This window comes from Anticarsia gemmatalis, chromosome 7 (genome assembly GCF_050436995.1).
Source record: "Anticarsia gemmatalis isolate Benzon Research Colony breed Stoneville strain chromosome 7, ilAntGemm2 primary, whole genome shotgun sequence".
Taxonomy (NCBI): domain Eukaryota; kingdom Metazoa; phylum Arthropoda; class Insecta; order Lepidoptera; family Erebidae; genus Anticarsia; species Anticarsia gemmatalis.
In genome coordinates this window covers 665,022-677,130 of record NC_134751.1, presented here as the reverse complement: position 1 = coordinate 677,130, position 12,109 = coordinate 665,022, and the positions used below count along the sequence as shown (strand labels likewise).

At 35.4% G+C, this 12,109-nt stretch overlaps 1 protein-coding gene across 1 annotated transcript in view; it reads left to right on the top strand.

The window, feature by feature from the left end:
- LOC142974231 (protein O-mannosyl-transferase TMTC1-like) overlaps positions 1-11,488 on the top strand; it is a 199,925-nt gene extending 188,437 nt beyond the window's left edge. Inside the window, exons 4-15 of the mRNA XM_076116401.1 lie at positions 2,648-2,721; positions 4,360-4,491; positions 4,750-4,926; positions 5,834-6,023; positions 6,361-6,482; positions 6,880-7,041; positions 7,389-7,502; positions 7,862-8,005; positions 8,247-8,446; positions 8,821-8,980; positions 9,445-9,574; positions 9,932-11,488. Of these exons, the coding sequence (XP_075972516.1) occupies positions 2,648-2,721; positions 4,360-4,491; positions 4,750-4,926; positions 5,834-6,023; positions 6,361-6,482; positions 6,880-7,041; positions 7,389-7,502; positions 7,862-8,005; positions 8,247-8,446; positions 8,821-8,980; positions 9,445-9,574; positions 9,932-10,255 (1,929 nt within the window). The 3' untranslated portion in view covers positions 10,256-11,488. The remainder of the gene's footprint in view (positions 1-2,647; positions 2,722-4,359; positions 4,492-4,749; positions 4,927-5,833; positions 6,024-6,360; positions 6,483-6,879; positions 7,042-7,388; positions 7,503-7,861; positions 8,006-8,246; positions 8,447-8,820; positions 8,981-9,444; positions 9,575-9,931) is intronic.
- The last annotated feature ends 621 nt before the right edge of the window (positions 11,489-12,109 follow it).

Genomic DNA, 12,109 nt, shown 5'->3' with positions numbered 1-12,109 from the left:
TCGGGGTAAAAAGTAGCCTATGTCCTTTCTCGGGTATCAAAATATCTCCATACCAAATTTCATGCAAATTGGTTCAGTAGTTTAGGCGTGATTGAGTAACAGACAGACAGAGTTACTTTCGCATTTATAATATTAGTATGGATAAAATAAATTTGTAAATTATACCCATTTGATTCCTGGAAATTCGCATGAATACGACAACATAAAACACCTTATCGGTACAAGGTCGCAAATATATCAGTTCCCCATAAATAACCTTAAGTTCCAAACGATAGGACAATTCACCACATATTTTGTACCATCTAATATGTTAAATGACCCGTGATGGCTGATAGACTGAGCCCTAACATTTGACACGCTAGGTTATCTTGTGGATAGTCCTTTGTTACCGCTTTATAATGCTGATAAGTATCCGATAGACTGTGGATTTATAATGTTAGAGATGTAGGTATAATAAAAATCGCTCGATGTAAAATATTGTTATTCAACTGCGTCCGGTGAGACTGGAAGCCGGCTTCAAGTTTCAACATAGTTAGAAAAAGGCTCGGCTGATTTTTAGGATAATATGAGTAGTTGTTTTAGCTCTATTAGAACCTATTTGTCAGTTTGTAATCACTTAGAACTTAACGCTTTTGTTAACATTTACAATTTATTCTTGTTCAAAAGTCACACTAGGAGTTTTATGGACATTTTGGTGTTTTCCGTGTATTTGTAGATATACAGCGTGGTTGGCATTTGCTTGTTTTCGAAAACAGTCGAGTCAAGTAATAATGGCTCCGGGATTTTTTGGGGTCAACGACAAGGACGTAGGGATTTTTCCCGATCAGTCAAAGTGTTATACTAAGGAGTTTAGAAGCGCCCATAGCCAGTTGCGCTCACCGATCGGTAAAACGATCTGTGAGTTAAGCAACCATTGGCGCGGTCATTCCATAGATTGGTAACCGCATAGTGGAATTTGAACTGAGCGTCTCCGTGCTTCGGAGGGCAAGTTAAAAGTCGGTCCCGGTTGTTGTCTACTAAGATAACAGCCGTTAAGCCATGTCAAAGGCCTTCGGGCGGCTTGAACAATTTTGACACTAGGTTGCCACTAACCATACGTAAAAAATAGCCCATAGTTAAGTAATGTGTCAGATATATCTAACGGTTCTTCAGTAAAGGCTTAAACACATTTTTCAATCAATATAATTATCAGTGTTGCTCTTTAATGTTGCACTCCAAAAAACTGTAAATTTATTCATAATAAACTTTACGAAACTTTAAAACCCAATTTGTAACCGCTAAATCCTGTACAACGACATTATAACAATCAAGACAGAACAACGTAACTTTTACAATAACGCTTATCATTGATAACGGTCTAATTGACAATTAATTAAATATTAAAGAGATGGCCAATCTGGCGCACACTTCTACTTCAAAAATTGACCTTTTATATTGTTATTGGGTTTGGTGCAAGTGACAGACTTTTGCGGGTAAAGATTTTTCGTATAGTTCAGCAAGAAACAATCTAAAAATAAACATACATAGGTCGGTTGTTTGTGATCCAGATTCTGCTGTATTTATGATGATTTTTTGATGTTTCATTTAAATTAGTTTAACTTTTTTATTTTTAATTATACCAATTTTTACCGATTACTGGCCTCAAACTGACATTTGACTTATTTTTGGTAACGTGTTCCCAATAGTTTAGCGACAAAACTATGTTTCTAGTCATGTTGGTAACAGTAACTCTATTCTAACTTCTATTATAATAGTCTGAGTAACAAAATACCGTATTGAGATATAATACTTTTGATTATTTCATAAAGTGTTTACATATTGAGATATAATACTTTTGATTATTTCATAAAGTGTTTACATATTGAGATATAATACTTTTGATTATTTCATAAAGTGTTTACATAAATAAATTGTGACCATAAGATTAAACCAGTTTTTTATCGGCAAACTGTACATACTTTCTACTTAAGCATACCTATATAATGCATACATAGGCCTATACCTTTCTTTCCACCAAACTACTTTAGTTAAATACCCACAAGACCTATCCTAAATCGTCCCTACTCAACGCTAAAGAAACCGTAATACCCATAAAGCCTACAAAAGGTTGTCGTAATCTTTTCACTTACACCACACATTCGGAAGGTGCACCGCTTCGATTATACACTTAATGGACACTTAGGAGAGAGCACTCTCGTTTAAAACGAATAAATGAGCTCTTAACGAAGTTAGAAGCCCCATAATTACTCGATACAGACCTAATGTGGGAAGAGATTATATCATTAGATATTTTAGAGGGAGTTTCTTGGAAGTTTAAGGACGGAAAGGGTGCAAGGTTAATGAATTCTACTATCTTCTTTTCAACAACTTATTTTTTTCTAGAACAAGCCTGCTAACAAAAGACTTCATAAGACCACTGTATAGGTACATTATAACATCACTGTATTTGCAGATGAACTTGGAGTGATTTCTTGCTCTAACATTAGCGCGATTTCTTACAATTATTATAATCAAGTGGAGATCAGTAAAGGGCCCAAGAAATTTCATTTTATCGATAGGTCCTGGTCCAATTTAAAACAACATTTCTCGCTATCTCTTGTACAATTAACAAGACAACATCTTAATGAATCGTGTTCATTTGTTTCAGGTGGCTGGTGTAGTCGGCAGAGCTGACGTGCTTGCCTGCCTCTTCTTCTTATCCTCAGTTCTTCTGTATCATGGGTAAGTTTAAACGATTTATTTAACTAAGTTATAAAATAACTTATAACGTACAAAAAACTGCATACCTCTTCATCATACCTACTTGACACACATAAAAATTCAGCTGTACTTAAAAGATAACCTATGAACCAAAATATTAAGTTTTTTTTAACACATTTAGAAAGAGTATCTAGTACTGAATGATCTTTAACAATATGTCCCTTAGATTCCCTTAACATCCCAGTCAGGATGTGCATTGAACAACACTGTTGACACTGTTAAAAAAAAATAACAAAGGTAAAAATAAATGTTATACAAAAAATTTTGAATATGATACATTCTAATCAAGCAACAATACAAGCTACGACAAGCAGCGACACTCCAACTTAGCTCTGGCTTCTTGACCGACTTGGCCAAAGTTGGCGGTCTCGTCCAAACTTGGTCCAAGTTGCACCAACTTGGCCCAACTCGAGCCACTTTGAGCCGCTCAGTTTGAGGATATGTTCTCTACTTTGACATGCATAATGGTTTCCTGTTGAGCCTCGCAAGTGGCTGAGTACTGAGACTTAAAGAGATGTACGCGGAATATGTAAAGCGTTTAATGCTATACTCGTATTGTGTATCTATCTCTGCACTAAGTCTATGCTAAATATAAATGTAGGTATAATTATAATGTGTATTTTGTTAAACATGTACCTGAGTATAAATTATTGTCCTAAGCCTTGTATTTGAAAATATATTATAGGTATAACATAGCCTTACTTTAATTTTAACTCGAATTTCTTAAATTCTCTGAACATTGAACAGCTTATAGCTATTTAAAGCATAGGCACCCTAACAAATGTAGTTTTAATAGTGATAACTGGTTAGTCAGGATTTTACGAAAAATCTTTTCTTCTACAGGAGCACTAAATACAAGTCATTTTCATAATATATGCCTCTGCTTTTAGGTCTTTTCTTTAATTCTTTGACCCAATTTGAGACTCCAAACATCGACTATAAATATTCAACAGATACATTCCATATTTTTATATTAATTCCAACAAATATTCCTTGACAATTCTAGCGAAATAATTACAGACATCAAAACCCAATATCCGTCTTGGCAACATTTCAGCAAATTGAAATAAAATGATATTCATCAAAATAAGATGAAGGAAATATTATATATCGGGAGATATCTGATCGGAGTCTGTTGGTAACGATTAACGATTAAATTGCTAATGAGAATACACCCCTCGTAAATAACGAAATGACGAAATAACGAAGAATCGTGAATCGTGATGTAGATTTTATATCGTTATTTTGGCTGCGCTGAAGCTAATCAAGCAATCGGAGAGAAATTGCCAATTATTGTTGATGAAACTGGAATGATGATCGATTTGGATTAGGTACGGTGCTAATATGATGTCGACCTCTTGGTTATAATGCCAGTATTTGCAATTTAAATACCTGATCCAGTTTCTATCCAACAAACTGGTTCTGGTTTGGTAAAGAACTTATATGTGTTCGATTAAGGTGCTGAGCAGACCACAATTAACAAATATATATTTGTAAGCCCAAGATAACAGAAGTGAAATAAGTACACCCAATGTGTGATCATAAATCTCCTTTTACACATAGGAACATTTTTAATGTTTCTTTTTGAATTGCTTCCAGGTCTTCAGGCCGTCATCGAGTCTGGTCGAGCGTGGCGCTGGCAGCACTCAGCATGCTGGCTAAGGAGACTGGACTCACAGCGCTGCTGTTCAACGTGGCCTTCGATCTTTATAGGTGTTGGAATCCTAACAGGTAATTATCAATTAATCCTTGGCCATTCTCTACAAAAGGTACTGTCAAATATCGAGAGTTTGACATTTAATATGTACTGCCAAAATAGTTCTTACGGAGCCCAGTAAAGGCGCTACACAGATTTTTTTGTAAAATTTCTCGATAGCTAGCCAGTCGTCGGTAGTCCATAGCAGTAAAGAATCGAGCTAATGTATTGTTATTATTTACAACTATAGAATAAGCCTCATCAAAACATTTCACAACAAACAACCATTGCAGGTCTGCACCAGCAGTAAAATGGCGCTGGCGTGGTGACAGCTCCTGCGTCCGTGTCATCAGGGCGCTAGCAGCACTGGTACTGCTAGCCGGAGCCAGGCTTGCGTTACTACAAGGATCCCTACCTGCATTCTCTCCACAGGACAACCCACCTGCTTTTCATCATTCTTTTAGCGTCAGGTAAACAAGCTTTTCTCTTTATTCTTTGTTACATTGTACTGTTGGATATGGGGTAGCTTATCCAATGGAATTTTAACAGTTTTTAATACATTTTCTTTTTGCTATGACATAGTCTATTTTGTTAATTCTATTAATGTTGTTAATCACTTACGTGAGGAGACACTGGCTGGTACAGAAATTTCTTACCAGCTCATTCCCTTCTCTTGTCCTATCAAAGCATGTTTTTTTTTACTAAAAAATACATCCTATCTTTATAAACGAATTCTCTGATTTTTATTGCAAAAAAGTATGTTTTAATAATAAAATTATTCAAACAGCTATTCGTACCTAACATATTCGTCGTTTAGAAAAACGTAACAGCACGTAACGATTGAAAACACTGAGTGAGTTCGACACGCTCATAAGATTTGCATTTTCATGTCTCAAACAATTACGTATGTTAAATAAATTCTTATTTCATGTTTTTACCTTTTAAACTGGAGTATGTAATGATTTGCATACTACTGGATAAAATAAAGTAGTCTCATAGTGCTATAAGGTGTTTTTATACTTAGGTTCTTCAACCACTCTAATTACAATCAACATTTTAATATTTATGGGGCAGATTTTGTAAAATAGGTGAATATCAATATTTTAAAGCTAACTAAACTGCAAAGATAGAGTCCTGAAATATTTCGTGGAATTCACGAAGTAAAGTAAGTAACTTGTTTGTAAACCACCTATTAATAACTTCTATTCAGTCATGGTTGTTGTGAAACAAACAGATTTTAAACCACGTATTTTTAAAATAATACATTCATTTTCCTACTTAGCAGTGTAGTTCCTACGATAATCGAACGCAACTTCGTGCAATATCGAGAAGTGCTAGAAACAACAAAATATTCAGCAACTATTCTACAAATTCCAGACTAATGACGTTCTGCTACCTGGCCGCGTTCAACTGGTGGTTACTCCTGTGCCCGTGGACCCTGAGCCACGACTGGCAGATGGGCTCGGTGCCTCTCATCACGAGCTGGTGGGATCCAAGGAACCTGCTCACTTGTGCCGCGTTTATTGCGTTGTTGGCACTGTCGTATAGGTGCTTGATGGATCTGGAGGTAAGGTATATCTGGACATCTGGAGGTAAAATACCTTGCATGGTATTTGCCGTCGACGAAGTCAATAATGCAACTATTCTTGAATATATGGATTTTTTGTGAATTAAACTAAACGAGAAGCTATCATTATCTTGTTGATTAACCAGGTCCAGACTATAAAACTGTCTGATAAAAGATTACAGTTACGTTCAGCACTACTTTTACTCATCTACATCTAGTTAAGACTATGAGCTTTTTTTCCTCACCGTAGTAACCTATATTATTTAAACTTGTTAACTAAATGACCTTCCCAAATCTATAAATCATGTTAACAGTTGTCACATCTTTTTATTTCCAGTTACAGCGCCACACTCCAGCACTAGTTGGGTTGATGCTCCTAGTTATACCATATCTCCCAGCATCGAACCTACTCGTGACTGTCGGCTTTGTAGTAGCTGAAAGAGTGCTTTACATACCCAGGTAAACGCTAGATGTTTTCGTTTGCCTCAACTGTAAAACACTTGTTACACGTTTTTTAAATCAAAACTTAGAAAAAAGATCTGAAACAGGTGGGATTTTGACATATTTTTTCATACATTTGATGTCATATATCTACTGGATACGTTATCCAACACACTGTTCTTCCAATAAGCTGCCTAACCGGCTTTTACTTTGAAAAGAACTTTATATGTACATTCTGATACTACTAACGCCATCTGTTGCAAAACAATGGCACTAAGAAGTGTTCAGAGGGTTTCAAAGTGCCCCAATGATACAAAATATACGAAGTAAGGCGAAGGGTGGCGCATTTGTTAAAATCTTATATAAAGCAAAATATTACCAAGATTAGGCTTAAAATTGCATTTTTTCGTTTCAGTGTTGGTTCAGTAATCATAACTGTATACGGCGTGCAGTTGATGTGGAGACGAGGCTCTGGAGGTAGACTACTGATGCTGGGAGTAGCTGTACTCGTCGCCGGAGGAGTCGCCAGGACGCATCTCAGAAACAGGGACTGGAGGACCAGGGAGACGTTGCTTAGGTAATTAGCAAGCGATGAATACAAGACTGCCAATGTGCATCAGTAGAAGTTGTGACCGCGGCGCAGAGCTCTCGGGTTTGAGTCCCGAGTCAGGGACTTGAACAGAGGATAAGTTAATTATTCTTAAGTTTAGGAAGTTGAGGTCGTATATTGGAACAAGAAAACTCTTATAACATACTTATACTAACGTTCATATGAGTATGAATCTATTAAAATGAGTAGAAAATAGACGCTTAAGTGTTATGAGGCCAGAAGTTTTTGCTAAGAGCTATTGACATCTAAGGTATTATTAAACCTGAATATTTTTCCGCAAGGTTATAGTTAATAAACTTGACTTTTGTTTTCAGAGCTGATCTCTCAGTATTGCCACACAACGCTAAACTGCACTACAATTTCGCTAACTTCTTGAAGGACATCGAACAACAAGAGAACGCGATCAATCATTATAAGGAGGCACTTAAGTTAGTAGATATTTTGTTAAATTACTTTGCTTTATTGGTAACCTTGATTTAAATACTTAGAATTAATTGCGCGTTTTCACAAATAGATCTCTTTTGTTATTCACGAAGAAATCTAAAGAAGAATGCGCAGGGGTCGGAAGACCTATAGGTCCTATAGTTAAACATTCGAACAAGCTGTCTCAACAACTATACGAAGACTGCTACTTCTAACTTTAGATAACAGTTGTTAAGCCACGTCAAAGGCCGTCGGGGACTTGAACAGCTTTGACACTAGGTTGATCACTAACCATACGATAAGAAGAAGAAGTCCTTTTATCATTAAACACTAATCAAATGCTAACCCAATACTTAACTTACAGATTGTGGCCAAGCTACGCGAGTGCTCACAACAATCTCGGAACTCTAGTGCTGGCGTCAGGGCGAGCTGAACACCACTTCCTACAAGCCCTCAAGTACAATAGAGACCATGTGAATGCACATTATAACCTCGCAAAATTGTATAGGTAAGAAACTGAAACCCATTTACTTAACAAAAGTTACTTTGTAAGTTGTTGAGTATTTTTGTTTAATGATATCCCTACGCAAAGAAATTAAAACGTTTCATGAACATATTATATTTTTACCGTGGTGGTCGATCACCGCTTCATCTTAACCAAACAACTTTTTTAAAAGAAGACCAACAATTAACCGCAAGTGACATTTAATTTCGAGAACGCTACTGTAATAATTTTTCTTCGGTTCCAGAAAAAAGAATCGCATCCCAGAATCCCTGAAGATGCTCGAACGCTGCATCTCTTTAGAGCCGAGATTCGTCCAGGCGTACCTGGAACTCTTGCTGCTGAAGCCAGAAGATGAGAAGAGAAGTGTTCTGGACAAACTGCTGGAGTTGGAGCCTAAGAACTGGGAGCATTATGTGCTGTATGGCAACTGGTATAAGGATAGAGGTGAGATATAGAAGAAATATTAGCTATCTGTAGAAAACAAAAAAAAAATTTGTAAAAATGTTAGGAGCTAGATGTATCTACAAACAAAACTAGTTGGGGAACATCGGAATCAATATTTCATAGGTTTAATCAAACATATATATACAGTTAAATTATTCATTCCTACCTACATCTTCTTCGGTTGCTTTATTGAAACTTCGTTATAATTTACGTTTTTTCTTTTTCGTGTACAAAATAGAATTAGAACGTCTTTACGTTACAATTTAGTTTACAAGTATGATGCAAGTTAGCCTTGACAAAACTCAAATTGAGTAGTCAATAAACATATATATGTATTTTTTCTTGAATTACATCATTAATTTCTTCCTTCCCAGGTCTTCTCCCAATATCCCTGGACTACTACACGACGGCTATGAGACTGTCGTTCAGTACGTCCCCGGGAAGCGCGCGCGGCGAGGTGCTGTCGCTCCGCGCGGCGTGCCTCGCGCTGAGGACTGTGGGGCAGTACAGTAGGATGTTGCAGCTGCTTATTAGGTAGACCATCATCATATGTCATTGTATTGACGAATGTTGTGCGTGCCAGTTATTGGTATAGGCATACGCACTTGTATTAACTATAGAAGTTATTGATGTTAATTTTGTTAACACGTCACGTCGTCACGTATTAATATGAATAAGTAGCTAAACCCTCACAATAACGACTTTGTCCTATTTAGGCTCTCCCGTGAGTGACGTTTTAATCTGATTTGGGAGCCATGTTAAGCATGAAATAACCGTTAGGTTCTGTTTTGCCTATCATCTACGTAGGGGATAGGTTTATTTTGTTTTTATTCAATACATTAAAACGCGCGGGTCGTGTCAAATATGCCGACGTCTGAATAACGTTATACAACGTGATACGCCATTTAAGCAGCAAAATAACCACAAACTGTAATATATCAATAGTAAAAGAACCGCTAGTAATATAACATATCTAACAATATATTTATATTTTTCAGATGGCACGCAGTCCGTGGTGACGGTCAGCCAGCTAGTAGACGGCTGCTGGCGGAGCGCGCGTGGCGCCTGCGCAGTGAACTAGCTGAGCGGGCCGCACTTTACGCCAGGCCAAGGATACAGCCTGAACAAGTAAGTTGAATACCAGTTTTGAACAGATTTGGGAGATTGTGGAAATCTTGATTAGACTGTTAAATGGTTAGAAAGATAAGTTACCGACAAGAACGAACTAAAATGTTATGTCAGCAGTTTCCAAATACGTTTAGTATTACACTATTCCAATACGTGTATTACACTATTCCAATACGTGTATGTTTAATGTTTTTGTGAAATATTTTTTGGAGGCATCTCGAAACTGCTTAGCTCTTCCGATACATAACTTAATTATATTTGTTTAAATCCGAGTTTAATATACCATTTCCTTTAGATATGCATTATTAAATATGATTAATGTTATGAATAGCAACTCAAAGTAACCATTTGTTCCAGATAACATCAACCTGCCTCCACCACAGTCAACTGGAAGTGTCAGCAGACTACACAAACAAATTAAAACAAGATCCACATTCTAGTACATACCAAACCTCGCACAGTGGGCCGACCGTCAACAGCGGGGACAAAATTGTAGATAAAAATAATTGCCAAAAAAATGTGCAAGGAAAGAAAAGTGTTTCTCTTTCCAGTCAATATAAACTTACGCATAATAAATCAGAAATTGGACACAAGAAGAGCTGTCCTTTGCACAAAAAGAAGAAAATGAAAGATCCCGAGTTCACACCTTATGTGTCCGACCATTTGATAAAGACTTATTAATTAGTGTAAGGTAGTTGTAATTTGGTTGGTTTTTTGTGTTATTGAGATGTTTGATTAAAGATTTTAAAGTACTTAAATATGCAATATTAGAGTATTACGACGGCAAATAAAGCCAATAAAACCAATTAACATTTTGTACACCGAACTTCTTGGTAAACATTTCTAACTTTGTTTTTTACTCTTAAGTCTAAAAAATATTGAAAATTGCACAACACGTGTGACAAAAAAATCTGTAGCACAAAAATCCAACCAATAATTATAATTATTTTTTAACGAAAAATAAAAGACTTTTGGAAAGTTATAAATTAGTCGATATTCGATAATATTTGTGCCATAACAATATAAATAAAGTAAGATAAAAAAAGTAGACATATTTCGTTGAAATATTTGTTATTTAACACTAAAAATGTATAAATATCACAAAGATTTATTGAATTTTCAATTGGTTTTCGTCACAAAAGATATTTTTTACTCGAAAACATGAAATCTGGTGTAATCATGACACAGTTAGGTATTAAAAGTAAAAAATGTTGGGAAAAAATACGAGACCCTCTTTATAGATTGATTGCAGTCAAAAGCTGTTTTTTTGTATGAAAATATTGATTTTGTAAGAGAACTGATAAAAAGTCATAATCAGGCTTTAAACGCGGCTTGTTTACAGATTTAAAACGAAGGTTATCTGAGATAAGTAGCATCACAGCGGTTTATCCAAATCAAATTGTAATTTACGTGGTCGAAGTTTTTAAGTGAAAATAAAATGAAACAACGGTAAAATTCGACCAATTATTTAAATTTTACGATTCAAGTGCAAACCTATTCATTTCTAAATTTGCTAAGGTCCTTGTATTCAAAATGATTACCGTACCTACTGATACTCATTTCAGTAAGTGTACTTATATCTGCATCAAGATAAGGTTATACCCAAAATCTTTAGTGCTTGTGGTTCAAATATACCTTTTGCAAAAAGAATGGAAGAGAAAAAGTTTAATGAAGAAACACTAAAAGGGCTATATTAAATTGATTTACTTCAAACTGTGATTTAAAGAGAATTGAACGATTTTGTTACGAAGGAATTGATATAATTTCCAACGAAAGGTCTTGATAATATTGTTAATGTAAATAGTAAGATAAGTTAGTAAAATTGAAAGGTATTACGATAAACATAAAATATCGCACTCCGTTGCTTTAGATGTATCGATTTGTTTACTAACACGGTCAAATAAAATTATTGACAAATTATTATCATCTTTTATTGTCTTATGCACCCTTCACATTCATTGTGACATATTTTAATCATTCATACATACATTAAAAATTCCCATAAGAGTGGGTAGACACTGAAACCGCCACTTGTTACGATTAGTACAAACTTCCGTTGCCTCATTCACATTCATACATCTCCTCATACAGCACCGCCGTAAATTAATACTAGGTACATATCTACGTTTAAATAATCTTAATCACTTTTAAGCTTTTTAATAGTCTAAAGAACATGTCAAGAGAAACAGAGAGGTGTCCTTCAAAATTTTAAACGATTTCGACTTATCTTATTTCTACTTTAACACACTAACTTTTCCTAATCCAATCATCAAAAATAATATCTCACCATCAACCAAACGCAATTACTTACAACAAGTCTTAACTTCCGAAGTTATTTCCCCACAGTACAATCTTTGATTAATAAAAAAACTAAATCCTATCAGCACGGGTAATTACAAGTATTGTTTGCTGAAATAGACATTGATCAATATGACAATGAAACACTATCATTAATAGAAAAAACCTTAACGAAATATTTAAAACTTTTTTGTCCCAATCAAAATGAGTGTTGCCCAATGTGCATTGAATATGTTA